Here is a 20,786-nt window from a genome sequence, read left to right as displayed (position 1 = left end):
AGCAATTATAATAAATAGCCGTTGTTGAGACTCTCTGAGAATCAAGGTCACATCCCACTAAAATGGGTAACGTCCCGGGTAATCGGGGAACCTCTCTAATTAACACTGATATTTAATAGATTCGATCCATCACAACAGAGGGTCCATGACCAAACACTATAAATAAAACATATGCAAATGAATAAGGTATGCTTTTTGTACCGACCAGTCCTTGGGCGTCGTTGACCACTAGTAATGTTGGTCCATGTAAGCAGGGTCTCACGAGCGGCATGGGCCAGTATCCCATGAAGCACGTGCGTCAAGGAACCAAAGAGTGGTCAGACATTGGTCACCAAGATGTATCGACGTGCCACTAGACAGTGTGGAAAGGTCGGACATCGCGGCCCGAACAATAGAGTTGGGCCACAAGAGGTGGATCCCAGACCACACACCAATTATCAGTGAGGGAAGAGCCTAGGTCACGAGAGTCCATGCGTGTGGAGTGGATGACGCGTTTAGGCGTAACACAAGTATAGAGCCGCTGGAAAAGGTACGACCTTCGAGTTCCACATTCCAGGGGCGAGCTACATGCATGGCACATGAACAGCTAGGGCACTCCCAAGGCAGGTGACCCCAGAGATCAGGTGCACGATGAGGCATCCAGGTGGTCACCCTGTTAGAGGTTGCACTCCAGTTACGGAACCCACGCGCTAGGTTATCCTAGGAGTGGGTAACGACAGTGCTGGGCCCACCCCCTCAGAAAGCCCATTTTGGGAAAAGAGGAAACCCTAGTTTCAGTCTATATAAAAGAAAGCAACAAACTTAGCAAGGTATGCTATTCATTTGCGCCGCTTAACACACACAGTGATAGTTTTACGATATAGTTTGGTGTTTCCTAGCCCTAAGATTGACTTGAGCGTCGGAGTGCAAACGGCCTCTAGGGCGCCCTTTGTCTTTGTGTTTTCCGGCATAAAGCACGTGTGAAGCGCAGGGATTCTGGACGTGAGAGTGACGTAGGCGCACAAAGACATGTTTGGTCAACCGGCAGGAACATTTTGGCGCCCACCGTGGGGCACGATCTAAAACACTGTCCCACTAGCAAGAACCAAAAAGACTGAGAAGATGAGAAATCCGAGACAAGGACCTGTTGCACCAAACGGAGGTAAAAGCCTCACCTTGCAACAGGTTATGGAAACGATGGAAGCCCTTCAAGAAAAAGTGGTTGCGTCAAGAGCAAACCAAGAACGCCTCCAGGATGATTTGGCGATGTCGCGGGAAACGAATGAAGAACTACGCCTTTCGAATGAAGAATTGCACAGGGTTCTGCAAAACCAGGCAAGCACACGTGAGGAAGGAGATCGAGAACCTGCGACGCCACCTAGGGAGTTTCCGATGCCATTCTCGCAGGAAATCATGGATGCTATGATATCGACCACGTTCGTAGGGCCCAAAGTTACCTTCGCTGGAACAGAGGACCCGGAGGCCCATCTCACGGTTTTCCATACGCAGATGATGCTAGTTGGGGGCTCCGATGCGGTGAGATGCAAGTTGTTCATGAGCACCTTGGTGGGAACAGCGATGGACTGGTTCATCAGCCTCCTTGATGGGCATGTGACGTCGTTCCCACAGCTTACAAAGCTGTTCAAGGTGCAGTACATTGCGAATCGGGCTCCCCCACCCGTCTCTTATGATCTCTTTGACATAAGACAATATCAGGGGGAGTCCCTGAAGGAGTTCCTTCACCGTTTCGGAGCACAGGTGGTGAGGTTGAACACTACGGACGAAACGATGATGGTGCACGCGTTCAGAAAGGGCATTGTGCCAGGGCCCTTTAGTGAATCGCTTATCAGAAATTGCCCTAAGACATTTGTCGAGATAAAGCGTCGCGCGGTGGCTTATATTGCGGCGGAAGGGGAAGTTAATGAGAAGCTCACGTGTGTGGTTCCCACGCGCCCGCGTGCAGCAGGTCGACCTCAACCCCTAAGGGTGCATGAGGCAACACAGAGAAGAAGACCCGACAAAGCAGCAGCCCTACCAGCCAAGAAAGCCTCAAACCAGGGGGCGTGAGAGGGAGAACGTGCCACCAAGGCACGAATTCATGTTAGAATTGAAGGACCTGATCGCCATCCCCAACATAGCGGAGAAGCTGAAGGTGCCCCTGAAGACTGACAAGAGGCTCGGGCCCAACAAGAACGCCTGGTGTGAGTTCCACCAAGCATTCGGCCATCCCATATGCAACTGTTTGGCACTCGGACACCAACTAAATGAGTTGGTGAAGAACGGTTTCCATAGGGATTACTTGCAAGGAAAGCAGGGGACTGAGGACGTGGCAGTGACAGGGGGTAGCCCGGGGCACGAAGTCCCTGTGCATGGTGAGATCCACACCATCGGGGGAGGTTTCTTGGGAGGAGATTGCACCGCTTCCCAATGAAAGAGGTACGCACGGGCGGTGATGTCGGTAGAAGCACAAAGGGCCGACGATGCTTTCGATGTCGACCATGTCTTCACCAAGGCCGACCTCCAAGACGTTGTTCCCCATGACAACGACCCGGTGGTCATCTCAGTGGTAATCGCGAGAAGAAAGGTGCACCGTGTACTAGTGGATCAAGGAAGCTCGACAGACGTAATGTTCTGGACGACTTTCAACAAGCTGCAATTGTTTCCCAACATGCTAAGGCCCTATACAGGATGCTTGTACGGTTTCGCGGGAGACCAGGTGGAGGCGTGTGGGAGTTTAGAGCTGAGGACCACCTTCACGGATGGTACCGCGTCTTGTACGGAAAACATTAGGTATCTCGTCGTCAATGCCTCCTCTGCTTATAACATGTTGTTGGGTAGACCTACACTGAATAGGTTGGAGGCGGTACCGTCGACGAGGCACATGAAGATGAAGCTTCCTAACTTGGCAGGAAAGGTGATTACCATCAAGTCAGACCAGAAGGAGGTCAAGAGATGTTATGAGAACAACCTTAAAACGAAGAGAGGGGTATGCATGGTCACTACACGACCACCGCACACAGAGGAGGTCGCCCAACCCGAGGTCAATTGCACCGAAACCGCCTGGACCAAAGCAGAGATTGCTCGCGAAAGGATAGCCCGGGAGAGCAGACCTGATCCATTTGGCGATCCAGGGGAAAGAGAGGAAAGGTCTCCAAACTTAGCAACACCCTCGACTAAACGACGCAGGATCTGAATGCCAAGGTCTGACCTATCCACCAGAGGGTGAAGGAACGACACCTAATTGGCTTAGAAGTTCTGTTCGTAAAGATGGTCGAGTACAGGCTGAAACCGGACCCCGAGAAGTGTGTGTTCGGAATAGAAGCAGGGAAGTTTTTGGGTTTCTTGCTCACTAAGCGTGGTATGAAAACAAACCCAGAAAGGCGCGCACTGACGAGGCGCATGTGTGTCTTGTCTGGATTTGCACCAGTTGGAGGAGGGGGCGGCCTCCCTTACCAAGAGGGTAAAGAGGTGTTCATCAAGTTGAAGGAGTACTTAGTCAGCTCTCCAGTCTTGTGCAAACCACAGCTAAGCACGCCATTTAGTTTGTATCTAGCGGTGATCGATCAGGCGATCAGTTCAGTCCTTGTTCAAGAACAAGACCAGTTTCAAAAACTCATGTGCTTAGTGGGAAGAGTATGGCAAGGACTTGAGGAAAGATACTAGGTACCGGAGAAGGCGGTCCTGGTGGTCTCATGTCAGCCCTCCCCCATATGGACTGATTCTTTCAGAGTAACAGAGGTCCTTGGGAACAAAGCATGCAGACTTAAGACGCTGAAACGAGGCTCGATTCCTCGCACATGGAATGCGACCGACTTCAAGTTTTATTTCAGTTAAGCAGTAACGTTGTACATTGTATTAGGGGACGCTTTTTTTCCCTTATAAGGGTTTTTTAATGAGGTCACCCAATAAATTTCGATTGAAATATTTTCTCGAGTTGTGTACAATTCAGTCAAGGACTTGTTTTCCTTGCGTTAGAGGTCTCGTGAGCGGAGAGGTAAGTTCGTAGAGAACACCCCCCCTTTCGAGTGAAAACGCCAAGGTTGAACGAAATAGCTCACCAGATAAATCCTCCTCGCCCTTGAGCGAAGCCGAGGTCAGTCAAGGACTTGTTTTCCTTGCGTTAGAGGTCTCGTGAGCGAAGAGGTAGGTTCGTAGAGAACACCTCCCCTTTTGAGTGAAAACGCCAAGGTTGAACGAAATAGTTCACCAGTTAAATCCTTGACGCCTTTGAGCGGAGATGAGGTTAGTTAACAACTTGTTCACCTTGCGTTAGAAGTCTTGTGAGCGGGAAAGGTAGGTTCGTAGAGAACACCTCCCTCTCGAGTGAGAACGCCAAGGTTGAACGAAATAGTTCACCAGTTAAATCCTCAGCGCCTTTGAGCGAAGATGAGGTCAGTTACGAACTGTTCACCTTGCGTTAGAGGTCTCTTGAGCGAGAAAGGTAGGTTCGTAGAGAACACCTCCCCTTCGAGTGAGAACGCCAAGAATGAACAAGCATGGTTCACTAGAGAAATCCTCCCTCGCCTTTGAGCGAGGACGAGGTCAGATACGAGCCTTTCCCTTGCGTTGGAAGATCTCGAATGCGAAAGAGGTAGGTTCGTAGAGGACACCTTCCCTTCAAGTGAGAATGTTAAGTTTGGGAGAAATGGTTCATCGGTGAAATCCTCTTTTAAGAGGTCAGTCGCAGGCTTCTCCTTGGGTTAGAAGTCTCGAGGAGGAAAGAGCAGGTTCGCAGAGAACACTGTTTCCTCGAGTGAGAACACCGTTTCCTCTCAAATAAAGGGCACTCAGTTGGTTTACTCAACATCAATTTGATTCAGTGGATAACTTCAAAACTTTGTCAGCCAAATTTAGTACTCAATTTGCAACTAGTCGACTGCACCACATATCATCTCTAACTCTTCTCAATGTCAGACAAGAGAAAGGAGAACCCTTACGAGCATTCATGAAAAAATTTAACAAATTGTCTCTGAGCATCAGAAACCTCATGCAAGAGATAGCCATGCATCATTTGATTTCAACTCTCTGACCCAGACAGTTCACTGGTAGTCTATTAAAAAAACCAGCAAAAAAATTAGATGAATTGAGAAATCAGGCAACTAAATTCGTTTAAATTGAGGAACTACATGATTATCACAAGAATGCTCAAGGAGAAAATGGATGAGACAAAGGAAAGGAGAAAGACTGAGGTAGTGACATATACTCGGTCGATCTGATAAATTCAGAGATAACCGAGGTCCTCAATTTCATGCTTATACCCCATTAAATGCTAATCTGGGAAAAATTATGGATGAAGCATTGCATGCCGACTTAATCTCGGCATTGAAAAAGTTGCAGAGTCCAAGAGATGCCAACATGTCTAAATAGTGTCGATACCACCGTAATTTTGGCCATAGGACCAAAGAGTGTCAAGCATTGAAGGATAACATTGTAGAACTTGTCCAAGTTGGCCACTTGCGAAAATTTGTTCAAGCGGCGAACAAAAGCTTGTAGCGATCTCCACAAAGAGAAAGGTATCCATTTAGAGATGAACGAAGGAAACCATACTCTTGGCATAGTCGAGAGGAAGAATGATCACGACGCCATGAGCACGACTAACATCCTACAAAATAGCAAAGAAGGAGCGAAAGCCCGAAGCGGGGTGATCGTTCAAGATGGAGCGAAAGTCCCAGGCGTGGGGATCACTTCAAACAAGGCGTTCGTGAAGTCATAAACACAATAACTGGGGATTCGTGCTCGGTGATCGTGGTGGAAAGGAGGAACGATCACGTCATTATAGAGACGACAAACGTTCTTCAAAACAACAAAGGAGTGAAAGTTCGAAGCGTGGCTATTTTTTAGGACAAGGTGTTCATGAGGTAATCAACATGATCGCGGGAGGATTTGCGTGCGGAGAATGTTCAAGTTCAACCTGCAAGAAAATTATAATGGCTATTCAGTCAGTTCATTCAACCACAATCAAAGACCAACCGAGAATCCCTCCAATTCTCTTCACAGATGATGATTTTACTATTATTAATCCAGCTCAAGATGACCCCATGGTCATTATAGTGGAAATTGAAAAAATTGCTATCACCAAGGTTTTGGTAGATCAAGGAAGCTCAGTCGACATTTTATACTGGAAAACTTTCAAAAAAATGAGGATTCCATAATGAGAAATCCAACCGTATGATGACCAGATAGTAGGATTTTCTGGCGAATGAGTGGACACTCGAGGGTATATTGACTTATACACTACATTTGGCGAAGGTAGATATCTCTGCAAGACCATTAAAATCAGGTATCTTCTTGTTAATGCCAATACTTCATATAACATCTTGCTTGGGCGGTCATCCATCAACTACCTTAGAGCAATAGTGTCAACTCCGCATCTCGCGATGAAGTTTCCATATGCTTCAGGTGACATAATCATCGTTCATGTTGATCAAAAGGTAGCTCGAGAGTGTTACGTTGCAAGCCTGAAAGTCAAATCAACCAATCAACTATGTTACAAAGAATCACTGTGTGGACGGTTGAGAGAATGTAGAAGAGAATGTTATCCAAGGTCTAGAAGACCGATCAGAGATCGGTCTCAGGAAACAAGATCTCCCTAAAGAGAACATATGGTCGCATTGGTCGACCTCGACCCCTAACTCAATGACACTCGTATTGAGGTGGGTGAGGATCTCCGTCCGCTACCCCTACATGATGAAGAACATACAACACACTTAGGGGCTTCATTAAAGTCGACCGACGACAAATTAATAAGTCAGACACTAACTGACAATTCTGATTTATTTGCCTAGATGGTTGTTGATATGCCAGGAGAAAGTCCAGATGCTATCACACATCACCTTTTGGTCTACAAAGAAGCAAGACTGATCGCCTAGAAGAAGAGAAAAATGGGTGAAGAGAAGCGCAATGCAGTGGGTAAGGAAGCTGACAAGCTCGTCAAGCCGACTTCATTAAAAAAGCAAACTACATCATTTGATCTCAACTCTCCGACCCGAACAGTTCACTAATAGTCTAATAAAGAAACCAGCAAAAAACATAGATGAATTGAGAAACGAGGCAACTCAATTCATGCAAATTAAGGAACTACATGATTATCACAAGAATGTTCAAGTAGACAATGGAGGAGACAAAGAAAAGGAGAAAGACCGAGGTAGCGACATATACCTAGTCAGTCTGATAAATTCAGAGATAACCGCGATCCTCAGTTTCATGCTTATACCCCATTAAATGTTGATCAATGAAAAATTATGGATGAAGCATTGCATGTCGACTTGATCCTAGCATTGAAAAAGTTGCAGAGTTCAAGAGATGTCGATATGTCTAAATGATGTCAGTACCACTGTTATTTTGGCCATACGACCAAAGAGTGTCAAGCATCGAAGGATAACATTGTAGAACTTGTCCAAGTTGGCCACTTGCGAAAATTTGTTCAAACAACAAACAAAAGATCATACCGATCTCTACAAAGAGAAAGGTATCCATCTAGAGATGAACAAAGGGAACCATACTCTCGGCGTAGTCCAAAGGAATAACGATCACGACGTCATGAGGACGACCGAAGTCCTACAAAACAACAAAGAAGGAGCGAAAGCCCCAAGCGGGGTGATCATTCAAGAAGGAGCGAAAGTCCCAAGTGTGACGATCAGTCCAGACGAGGCATTCGTGAAGTCATAAACACGATCACTAGGGGATTCCTGCTAGGTGGTCATGGTCGAAAGGAGGAACGATCACTTCATTATAAAGAGGACTGACGTTCTTCAAAACAACAAAGGAGTGAAAGTCCCACGCATGGCTATTTTTCAAGACAAGGTGTTTGTGAGGTAATTAACATGATCGTTGGAGATTTGCGTGCAGCGGATGTTCAAGTTCAACCTGTAAGAAACTTTTAAGGGTTATCCAGTCAGTCCATTCAACCACAACAAAGACCGACCGAGAATCCCTCAAATTCTCTTCACATATGATGATTTTACTTCTATTAATCCAGCTTAGGACGACCCCATGGTCACTACAGTGGAAATTGAAAAATTTTCTATCACCAAGGTTTTGGTAGATCAAGGCAGCTCGGTCGATACTACATTCAGCAAAGGTAGATATCTCTGCAAGACCATCACTAGTACAAAATACTTGAATAACGACACCCTTTAAAGACGGTTTAGAAATAACCATCGTGATAAGGGAGGCGGTGGCAATTGCGTAATATTTTTGAATTTTTTGCACACTTTTAACGACGGTTCCCGCCACAACCGTCGTTAAAAGTCGAACTGGCAGGAATCGACGACGGTTCGCCAATAACCGTCGTTAAATGTCAATGAATCCACGACGGTTCTTCTAGAACCGTCGTTAAATGTGCAAATTTTTTTTTTCATTCAGAATGAACATTTTCCCTCTTTCGAATTCACTCTTACGCAAAACAACTCTTTCTTCTCTCTCACAAAACCGCGACCCAGGCCCTACACCACCGCCACTGTTTCCGCCGCTCTCGCCACCGACCGACCGTCTCAGCGCCGACCGCACCGCGACCGCCGCGCCTCCCCGCGCACCGCGACCCCCGCGCCTCCCCGCGCACTGCGACCACACGCCCGCCAGGCTCGCGCCTCCCCGCGCACCGTGACAGCCGCGCCTCCCCGCACACCGCGACCGCCGCGCCTCCCCGCGCACCGCGACCCCCGAGCCTCCCCGCGCACCGCGACACCTGCGCATCGCGACCAGCCGTGTGCGCGCCGCTGCTCCTCCCACCGTGCCTCCGCGCACCCTAACGCAACCGCCTGCACCTGCCGCGCGACGAACGAAGCCCCTGACTGCCGTTCCGCGACGTGCTCCGCCGCCTCGCTAACCGCGACCGCTGCCTTGTGAGCCACGCCACCGTGCTTTCGCCATTGTCTCCTCTGCCGCACCGTTTTAAGGTTAGTATATTTTTATTTATTATTGAATTCTATATTAGATATATTTTGAAAGTGTTTGTTTTGAGTTAGATATTGATTCCATATATTGAACGAACTGATTCTGAGTCCGGAGGTGTTCGACCTTCGGCAGTTTTGATTTAATCTTCAATGATTATATATTGTTTTGACATATTGAACGCATTGGTTCTGAGTCCGGAGGTGTCCGACCTTCGGCAATTTTGATTTATTTTTTAATGAATTGCATTTTGAAAGCACTGGTTCTTAGTTTAGCAGTTCCATGGATCGGAGTTGGATTAATACACCACGGATAAGTGATGCTTACGAAAAAGGGGTTGAAGAATTCTTACAGTTTGCGCAACATAATGCTATTAGTTGTAATAATGGAGTAAAAATAAGGTGTCCTTGTGTCAATTGTTTGAATGGAAGGATATTGAGTGTTTCCGAAATAAGAGAACATCTTTTGTGTGATGGATTTTTGAAAAGTTATACGACATGGACGTGGCATGGTGAATTGTTAGACTTGCCAAGTGTGCGCGGAGCTTCGGAGGAAGTTCATTTCTCAATGGATGATAGATTAGAAGACATGATTCGTGATGTGGGAGCAGAGACTCCTTTGTAATGATGCAGAGACTCCTTTGTATCCTGGTTCAACTAACTTCACACGATTATCAGCAGTGTTAAGGTTGATGAATTTGAAGGCAATGAATGGATGGACCGACAAAAGTTTTACAGAATTGCTTCAATTGCTTAAGGACATGCTTCCAGAAGGAAATACCTTGCCCAATCGAAATTATGAGGCGAAAAAAATACTTTGTCCAATGGGTATGGAGTATAGAAAAATACATTCATGTCCTAACGATTGTATTTTATACAAAAATGAGTATGAAGATTTAAGAAGATGTCCCAGGTGTGGTTTGTCACGCTATAAGGTTAAGGTTCGTCAAAATGATGAAATTGATGAATTGACAAAGGAAGGTCCTCCTGCTAAGGTTGTTTGGTATCTTCCGATAATTCCAAGGCTTAAGCGTTTGTTTGCAAATGCAGATGACGCTAAAAACCTTAGGTGGCATGCAGATAATAGAAAATGTGATGGATTACTTCGTCATCCTGCTGATTCTTTGCAGTGGAAGAATATTGATAAAGAATTTCCTGAATTTGGAAAAGAATCAAGAAACTTAAGACTTGGATTGGCAACTGATGGAATGAATCCCTTTGGAAATTTAAGTAGTAATCATAGTTCATGGCCCGTTTTGTTAGTGATTTACAACTTACCTCCTGCGTTGTGTATGAAGCGCAAATACATGATGTTATCTATGATGATCTCTGGTCCAAAACAACCTGGAAATGACATAGATGTTTATCTTAATCCATTGATTGAAGATTTGAAATTATTGTGGAATGAAGGGGTTGATGTGTTTGACGCGTTTAAAAATGAATCTTTCCGATTGCATGCGATGTTGTTTTGTACTATCAATGACTTCCCTGCATATGGGAACTTGTCAGGTTATAGTGTGAAAGGCCATAGAGCATGTCCAATATGTCAAGACAAGACATCTTATGAGCAGTTGAAACATGGAAGAAAAACCGTGTATCTTGGGCATCGTAGATTTCTAAAGAAATATCATCCGTATCGTCGATTGAAAAAAGCTTTTAACGGATACCAAGAACATGACATTTGTCCCACTCCCTTAAGTGGTGTTGAAATTTATGAAAAAATCAAAAATGTTAATGTGACTTTTGGAAAAATGAAGAAGAAGCAAACGGTGACTGAAATATGGAAGAAGAGATCAATCTTTTTTGATCTTCCGTATTGGTGTAAGTTAGATGTTAGACACTGTCTAGATGTAATGCACGTAGAGAAGAATGTGTGTGACAGTCTAATAGGAACACTTCTGAACATTAAAGGCAAAACAAAGGATGGTGTGAATGCACGTCTGGATTTGATTGAAATGAATATACGAGAGGAATTGGCACCGAGAGAAGTTGGTAAACGTACATACTTGCCTGCAGCGTGTTACACTTTGTCAAAGAAAGAGAAAACAAGTTTTTGTGAATGTCTTAAAGGTGTTAAGGTACCACAAGGCTACTCTTCAAATGTGAAGAGTCTTGTATCTATGAATGATTTGAAACTAATTGGCTTAAAGTCACATGATTGTCACGTTCTAATGCAACAATTATTACCGGTGGCTATTCGTGGAATCTTGCCCAAAAATGTTAGGCATACAATCACTCGACTATGTTCATTTTTCAATTCCATATGTAGTAAAGAGATTGACTCTCAGAAGTTGGATGAACTTGAAGAAGAAATAATTGTTATCTTGTGTCAACTCGAGATGTTTTTTCCTCCATCTTTTTTTGATATTATGGTACACTTGGTTGTTCATCTTGTAAGAGAAATCAGATTGTGTGGGCCAGTTTATATGCGATGGATGTATCCAGTTGAACGATACATGAAGATTTTGAAGGGATATGTGAAGAATCAATGTCGTCCAGAAGCTTCCATTATTGAAAGATACATTTCAGAAGAATCTATTGAGTTTTGTTCTGAGTACATGTCAAAAGCCAAATGTATAGGAGTTCCTGAAAAAGGTTGGCACTCTCGTAGATTCATAAGTAAATCTTCAAGAGGTGTACATGTCATAAGCAAATCTAGAGAAGAGGTTCTGCAAGCACACTTGTATATCTTGAATAACACTGATGAGGTGTTACCATACTTAGATACACACAAAGACATTGTCAAATATAAAAATCCAAGACAATCAGAAAAATGGGTGTTAATTGAGCATAACAAAACTTTCATGTCATGGTTTAAGCAACAAATAATGAATGATCCATCAGCATCTGAAACATTAACATGGCTTGCAAACGGTCTCAAATTTGATGTTTTATGTTGTTCTGGCTATGAAGTAAATGGTTGTTTGTTTTACACAAAGTCTCGAGATGATAGGAGTACAGTGCAAAATAGCGGAGTCACCTTGGAGGCAGAGTCTATGCAGTTTTCAACTGCAAAGGATCAAAATCCTGTTGTGGGATCAATGCCTTATTATGGTGTCATAGTAGAGATTTGGGAAGTTAATTATACCAAGTTTACTGTACCTGTTTTCAAATGCAAGTGGGTTGACAATAAGACTGGTGTCAAAGTTGATGAATCAGGAATGACTTTGGTTGACTTTCGAAAGATAGGTTATCATGACGAACCATTTATAATGGCACATCAAGCTTCCCAAGTTTTCTATATCCAAGATCCTACGTCTGACCACTGGTCTGTTGTGCTACATGGAAAAAAACAACATAATGACCCAGAAGATACAAACAATGACATTTGTGAGATTGAATCACTTACAAGAACGACCATCAATAAAGAGTACGAGGATGTTGCTGATGTTGTACATGCAACTCGAAATGATCATGATGAAGGAATATATATTTGTATGTACATGTGATTCATGTTTAGTTTTACAATATATTTCATTTTCATTATATTTCATATTCTTGATGCTTATTATATTTTTTTGATAACAGGAACATGGCAGATGATAAAGTTTCCCATTCAAAAACTAGTAGAGGACCTACAAGATTGAAGAATATGTTTAAGAAGATTAGTAAAGATGACAAAATACCTTTGTCTATTGATATCCACACTGGTGTGCCCACTGGGCAACATGCAAAGAAATATAGGAGTTATCTCGGAGTACTTTCTCGTGAAAGGATCTCTATCTTAACTCAGTCCTGGGATCACGTGACTGACCACGAGAAAAACATGATTTGGCAAGATATTCTGGTATGTAACTGTTTTTACTTTGCTAAATCTAAAGTTCTTTTATACTTTGTTTTTGTTTATGAACTAATTCTTTCAAACAATGTAGACACATTACAACATCCCGAATGTGGAAACCTTGAAAGCGAAGGTTCTTTCAGATGTGGGTGTCAAGTTTCGTCAGTTTAAATCAAAATTGACAACAGATTATATATATGGGAAAAGGAAAGAAGAAAATCCTTGTGCAAAATATGCATCCATTGATGAAGAAACTTGGCAGCAGTTTGTCATTATTCGACAAACTGAAAAATGGCAGGTTAGTATCACTTTTATATTTGAATATAGTTTATATTAACGTATTACTAAATTTTGAGTGTTATGATAGGAGGTTCGAAACAAAGCAAAAGCAAATCAGGCACATAATGATACCCCACACTTATTGTCTCGTGGTGGTTATAAGTTGCTAGAGCAGAGGATGCTTGAAGAAAAGATTAAAGCACGTTCTACTTCCATTGAGGAAATGAATAGTGTAGATTCTTTAAGACCTCCATCCCCACCACTCCGACATGAGATGTGGAAGGGTGCCCGTATAAACACATTAGGGACATGGAGTTCTAAGTCTACAGAACAAACAGTTGAACGCATTGTAAGTTTGACAATTTCTTTTCAATGTGTTATTTTAAATTCTATGTGTTATTTTAAATTCATTGTGTTGAAGTTTGTCAATTTCTTTTCATTTGTTTTAGGATTCTCTTAATGAGCAATCAACACAGGGGACTTTTAAACCATGTGGTCGCAATGATATTCTTAATGTTGCTCTCGGACGACCTGAACACCCTGGACGTGTTCGTGTAGCTGGATATGGGGTTGGGATTCGGTCATACTTTGGACCTCCATCACACAGCAAGGAACAATTGTCCAATGAACCTAGCCAAGAGTATTTACTACAACTACGTGAGCAGTTAAAGGCTGAGGTAACTCAAGAGCTTAAAGAAAGCTTCATGGAGGAGTTTAGTGCGCGAATGGAAATGGAGTTCAAAAAGCGGTTGGAGGGTTTAGGACACTCACAGCAACCACCTACTATGGTAGAAGATGAACCACCTCCGCCTCCTATTAAGAAAGTCAGCACTAAAGGGAGTTGTTCGGCAGTTGATCTATCAGGGGATGACTTTGGCTCAACTAGTCAATGCGAATTATATGTTGAGTGTAATTCTTTGACCCGATTCGTTGCCTTGGGTAAGTGTTATGAAGGGGTCACAATGTTACACAATGTGCCTCTTCCTTCTAATTTCATGAAGGTCACGGTGGAAAAGGTCCTTTATGGTGTCTTGCAGTTCCTGTGCCGACATCAGAGGTGATAATTGTGGCAGAGGCATTACATACTTTCGTTGCCTGGCCTAGACATCTCGTCAGACCTATAGACTCTATGGTATATATTTGCACTAATATTAATAGAATTATATATCAGATATATTACATTCTAACTAATTTAAGTATTTTTTTTGTTTTGATGAGTAGCAGGAACCTAAGACAAATCTGCCTCTGGGAAAGAAGAAAATAGTCTCCATTGATGATCCTCTGGCGGCATTGGTAGAAGTTGCTACAGCTTTAGATACAACCGTGTTAGAGGTTCCATGGGATGCCAATGTTTTTGGAAGGCATAGTAATCTATCGTTGTACGTTCACATGTCTGATTTGTTGGACCTTGCATCCGGAGATCAAGAGATTAACATAACAGTTCTGCAATTATGGATGATGTAAGTTCAAATTTTAAAATATTTATACTTTTGATTTATTAAATATATTAGTACTAACTTATTGAAATTTAGGTATCTTTCTGGATTATGCTTTGATGAGGGGAAACACAATATATATGGGTTTTTAGACCCTCAAATCACTCAATCAATTGGAAACAAGAAGTCGGAAACACAAACATACATCACCACTGCCTTAAAGAATGGTGGAAAACACATTTATTTTGCTCCGTACATCCATGAGTAAGTTCTTATTTAATAAGTTTTAATAAATTATTGAAATAAGAGAAACTAATTAACTGATTTGTTATACAGGCGTCATTGGCAACTATTGATCATATCTGTTGAAGATCATACCGCTGCATGGTTTTGCTCCTTGCATAAAAAACCTCCTGCCTATTTTAAAAACATTATAGATAGGTACGACAGTTTCATTTAACATTTATTATTACTTATATATTATATAATGTTATGTATTTTAACATGAAATCTTGTTATTTTAGTGCTTACTCTGGATATAATATGTTGTGTGGGAGGAGAACTTCAAACGCACAAAAACTCACTTGGATGTACCTTAAGGTATTTAAAGTATATTTGTTTACTTAATTTAATGTGTTTCACTCATTCATTTAATACATTTATTTTCACAAGCAGTCCAACAGGCAACCTCAAAATTATGAGTGCGGTTATTATGTTATGCAGTGGATGTTGACTATTTTGCAAGCTGAAATTAAGAAAGGTTGGGATAAGGTAATACCTCAATACAATAAACACTTTAAAATTTGATATTTATTATTCATGCACTAATTCAAAATATTTCAAATGTCACAGTTGTTCAACGACCAACACCCGCTAGATTTAGAAGCATTGGAGTATGTGAGAACAACATGGTCAAAGTATTTTGTAACCATGTATAACACTCTAGTATAGATAAATCATTACAATGACAAATTTTTTTATATATTACCAAACTTTTTTTGTATAATGTTATATTTTGTTGTATTTAATTTTTATGTTTAAATTATGATTTGAAATGTTTTTATTTTCTGGAATTGAAAACTTTAAACAGGTTATTTGAAATTTAAAATTTTTTTTTTTAATCACGACATGTAACGACGGTTTTTAAAAAAACCATACTTATAACGACGGTTCCTATGGGAACCGTCTTTAAAAGCGCCTCCCAATTTTTAAATTCAAAAATCGACGGTTGTGGGAACCGTCGTTATAAGTTGGAGTTTTAACGACAGTTATGGGAACCGTCGTGAAAAACCCATACCTTTTAACGACGCCGGTAATAACGACGGTTCCAGAACCGTCTTTAAATGTCGATTTTAACCGTCGTTAATTTACCTTTTTGTACTGGTGCATTAAAATCAAGTATCTTCTTTTTAATGCCAATACTTCATATAACATCTTGCTCGGGCGGTCATCCATCAACTGCCTTAGAGCAATAGTGTCAACTCTGCATCTTGCGATAAAGTTTCCATCTGCTTCAGGTGACATAGTCATCGTTCATGTTGATCAAAAGGTAGCCTGAGAGTGCTACGTTGCAAGCCTGAAAGTCGAATAAACCAATTGACTATGTTACAGAGAATCACTGCGTGAACAGTTGAGAGAATGTAGAAGACAACACTCTCTAAGGTCTAAAGGATCGATCAGAGATTAGTCTCGAGAAACAAGATCTCCTAGAAGACAACATATGGTTGCATTGGTCGACCTCGACCCCTGACTGAATGACACTCGTATTGAGGCGGGTGAGGATCTCCGTCCGCTACCCTTACGTGATGAAGAACATACAACATGCATAGGGACTTCATTAAAGTTGGTCGACGACAAATTGGTGAGTCAGACACTAATTGAAAATGATGATTTATTTTCCTGGACGACCTTTGATATGCCAGGAGTAAGTCCAGATGTTATCATACATCGCCTTTTGGTCTACAAAAAAAGCAAGACTGATCGCCTAGAAGATTAGAAAAATGGGTGAAGAGAAGCGCAATGCAGCGTGCAAGGAAGCTGACAAGCTTGTTAAAGTCGACTTCTTTAAAAAAGCACACTACACCACATGGTTGACAAATGTGGTCATGGTCAAAAAGCCTAATGGTAAATGGAGGATGTGCATGGACTACACCGACCTCAATAAGACTTGTCCAAAAGATGTTTATCCTCTACCAAGCATCGACCGACTAGTTGATGGGGTGGTCCTTCACCATATTTTAAGTTTCCTGGATGCATACTCTGGATACGACCAAATCCAAATGCATCCAAGAGACAGGAGAAAACAACTTTTATGACCGATTGTGACAACTTCTATTATGAAGTCATGTAGTTTGATCTAAAAAATGTTGGTGCAACTTACTAGAGAATGATGGATCAAATTTTTAAAGGAATGTTCGACCAAAATGTCGAAGTTTAAGTTCATGACATAGTGGTAAAATCTTATTCATGTTTGTAGCACATTCAAGATCTCAAAAAATTCTTCAAAGCTCTCAGAGATCATGGTATGTGACTTAACCCCGATAAGTGTGCGTTCGGGGTAGAATGTGGAAAATTTCTAGGTTCCATGCTCACCCATCGTGGTATTGAAGCAAATCTAGAAAAGTGTAGGGATATCACTGAAATGAGAAGCCCTGAAAATTTAAAAGAAATTCATAAACTGATCAATCGAATGATGGCCAGATTTGTGCCGAAGCTAGCAGAAAAAATCAAGTATATCATCCAACTTTTGCGAAAAACGGCTAAATTTAATTGGACACCCGAATGTGAAAAATATTTGTTCACTTAAAAGCATTTTTGGTGGTCTCTTCAGTCATACAAAAACTAGACGCTCAACAACCAATCATAATATACCTTTGGTATCAGAGGGAGCGGTCAATGCGGTTCTAGTACAAGAAGTGGAGAAAGAAGAACGATCAGTCTATTTCATTAGTTGAGTCCTACATGGTGCAAAGGCATGTTATCAGATGATTGAAAAGGTAGATCTAACACTCGTTGTCACCGCACGAAGACCGACTATCTTATTATGAATATTCTAGCTAAACTTGATTTGGTCGGAGGAATGATTGGATGGGCGGTTGAGTTGTTTGAATTTCACATCCAGTATCAACCAAGGGGGGCAATTAAGTCTCAAACCTTAGCCGATTTCACGGCAGAACTTGGCCCTTGGCCGACCGAGGACAAGGATCTCCAGTGGACCTTACATGTGGATGGTTCATCGAATGATAAGTCATGTGGCGTAGAAGTAGTTCTTGAAGGTTCGGGCGATATTCTCCTTGAACAATCATTGAATTTTGATTTCAAAACGTCAAATAATCGAGCAGAATATGAGGTCATCCTGGTTGAGTTTACTTTAAAATATGACATGGAAGCCCAACAACTTATTTGTAGGAGCGACTCTCAGCTAGTAGTCAAAAAAATTAAAGTGAAATTCGAGGTAAAAGAGTCTTTATTGTAGAAATACTATCACCTCATTCGAAATTTGATGTCTAAATTAAAAAATGTTCAAATTGAACACATTTGATGTGAGCATAATGCTAGAGTCGACATGCTTTTAAGGTTGGCTACTACTAAAAGGAAAGGACTCCACCGTTCGCTTATATATGTATTCCTCGAAAATCCCAACGTCAGCACGGACGAGTGCATGGCCATTTTTGAAAAGGAAACCTGGATGACACCTATAGAATGAATTTTAGAAAATGGTGAATGTAAGGCACAAGAGGAGAAGACAATAAGGCAACAAACTGCTCAGTTTGTTCTCATTGGTTCCGTTCTCTGTCGACGAAGATACAATCTACAATTATTATCTAAAATTATATTTATTATGTCCTATCTATATATTATTTTTTAAAATATCTTATTGAATTGATTGTTGCCGACGCAGGACCACTATCCTCTGGCTCTGATTCTGATTCTAATTATGACGATGAAGGTTAGAACACTTTGGAAATAATAACTGTCTGGAAACGGTAGTTCAAATTTATCCACATCTTTTGGAGTACATGCATTTATAGACAAATTTTCTTATAAGTTATTTTTTGAAAAAAATAATTTAAAATGAACTAATTACAAGTTAGAAGTTTTTCTCTTATTATTCTTTACTTCTCTTTATTTTCCTAAAAATATATATTAGTCAGAGATAAAGATATGAAGAATATTTACACCTAGAATATTATAGTTTTCAATTGTTATGATAAGATAGTTTTGATGAATGTAATATATATATATGTTAAATGTTATATCTATTTATTTATTTTATTTATTGAAAAAATCACTTTAACATATATAGATAAATAAATACAATATAGGTAGATAATTGTGGTTGAAAAAACACATGAATGCTTAAATGATAAATGAATGAAAAAAAAACAAATATTCATAGTTTTGAAACCTATGGTATTTTACAGAGGTTCTGAAACTTATGGTATTTTATGGAGGTTATGAAATCTATCGTATTTTAGGGAGATTTCGAAACCCGTGATAATCTGTAGTGTCATATGAGTCGAGAAAATGAGTATAAATATTATGTGATGAAATAATATGCACAATAATATCCACCAAGATTAGTAACTCACTAAGGATAATAAAAATTAACTTAAACACATTAATTATGTAATTATGTATTTTTATTCATCAAGTCAATTTTTGAATTTTTAGTTATTGAAGGATCTATCCTTATTGAAGAATAAAGACATTGAAGATATTAGGATGACTTTCTTTTTTAAAGTATCTTTTATAAGGTGTTGATCTTTAGTTTATTTAAATATACATATGTAAATGTTACACTTGTACCATGTTTATTGTTAAATCAAATATTTATCTATATATGTATACCATCTTTATAATTGTAAATATTTATTTTTTTAATTTTTAATTTTTAGTTAAAAATAATAATAATTTTGTAGATAGTGAATATTGCATCTAAGTATAAATGAATATATCTATTTAAGGATTTTACATTTTTATATCTAAGTGAATGCAATTGTTATGCATAGAGAAAAATCACTAAAGCAATAAATTTTGTTTTAAAAGAACTCACTTTCTGTGATAATTCACTAATAAAAGTCACCATTTTATTATTTAATATTTTAAAGAGATAATATTTGATAATAAATGAATAATTAAATAATTAAATTTTTTTATAGTTATTTTAAAAATATATATTTTCATTCACTTAATTTAAATTACCCTTTAAATTTAAATAAATAAGGTTATATAAGTTTAGATAGGAGTGTTGCTAATTCTCTACTACAATTATAAAAGAAAAACATGTGGAGTAGAAAACCTCCCACATGTGCGAAAGAGAAAATGAGAGAAATTCAATTCTAGAATGAGAAAGGAGTTACCCAAGTCAAAATTCTAACCCATTAAAAATAATAGAGTGTTATTTCAGAAAATTAAAACGTCTCAAAAGATTAAAAATGTAAGTTATATATATATATATATATATATGAAGGTGTATATAAGATGTTATTAACCTCCGAACACGATGTGATTACACTATACGTACTAGAACAAATAATATTTTAAAATAAAATAACTATAAATGAATAATAAAATACTTTATATTCATTTATAGTTATTTTAAATATATATATATATATATATATATATTCACTTAATTTAAATTCTTATAAATTTAAATAAATAAAGTTACATAGGTTTAGATAGGAGTGTTTCTAATTCTCTACTATAATTATAATTATAAAATAAAAACAAAACTCCGGAGAAAAGGAGAGAAATTCAATTGTAGAATAAGAAAGAAGTTATCCAACTCAAAATTTTAACTCATTGAAATTAATAAGAGTGTTATTTCCAAAAAATTAAAAGGTCTCAAAAGATTAAAAGAGTAAGTTATATAAAAAGTGTGTAAGTTGAGAGAGAGTTGAGACGAGCGGTATTAGAAACTGTTTTGAAATTCAAAGTTTTATTAAGATTTTATGATTAATAAACATTTTTTAAATTAAAAACATAAGATGTATGTAAAGTATTATTTATCTTGATTTTTAAACAATGCGAATATAGTAAACGTACCAAAATAAATAATGTTTTAAAATAAATAAAGAATAAAATATTTATAATTTATTTATAACTTTTTTCAAAAATATTTTTCACTTAATTTAAATTATATTCTTTAAACTCGAATAAATACGGTCGTACACCTAGGTTTACTTAGGAGAATTTCTAATTATTTTTAACAATTACAAAGAAAAAGGAGGAAACTATTAAAAACAGTCTTGAATCATGTCATTTTGAGAAATCATGGAAAAGTAAAGTTAATTGGTCTTTACATAAAACTTCTAGAAATAGTAATAATAAAGGCTTTCTACTTGCAAAAACGTTGTTGAAAATAAAATATAAAATGATCATTACACTTGGATGTTACAATTCTAAGCAGTTGAA

At 39.5% G+C, this 20,786-nt stretch overlaps 1 protein-coding gene across 1 annotated transcript; it reads left to right on the top strand.

Annotated features, from left to right (window-relative positions):
* Positions 1–1,101: 1,101 nt before the first annotated feature.
* On the top strand, positions 1,102–2,046 carry LOC137838636 (uncharacterized). Its single transcript, XM_068647875.1, has one exon. The coding sequence runs from the start codon at positions 1,102–1,104 to the stop codon at positions 2,044–2,046; it is 945 nt and encodes a 314-aa protein (XP_068503976.1).
* Positions 2,047–20,786: the final 18,740 nt, after the last annotated feature.

Source organism: Phaseolus vulgaris, chromosome 4, assembly GCF_000499845.2.
Source record: "Phaseolus vulgaris cultivar G19833 chromosome 4, P. vulgaris v2.0, whole genome shotgun sequence".
Lineage (NCBI taxonomy): Eukaryota > Viridiplantae > Streptophyta > Magnoliopsida > Fabales > Fabaceae > Phaseolus > Phaseolus vulgaris.
The sequence above is the reverse complement of the archived record's forward strand: the minus strand, read 5'-3'. Positions and strand labels throughout refer to the sequence as shown.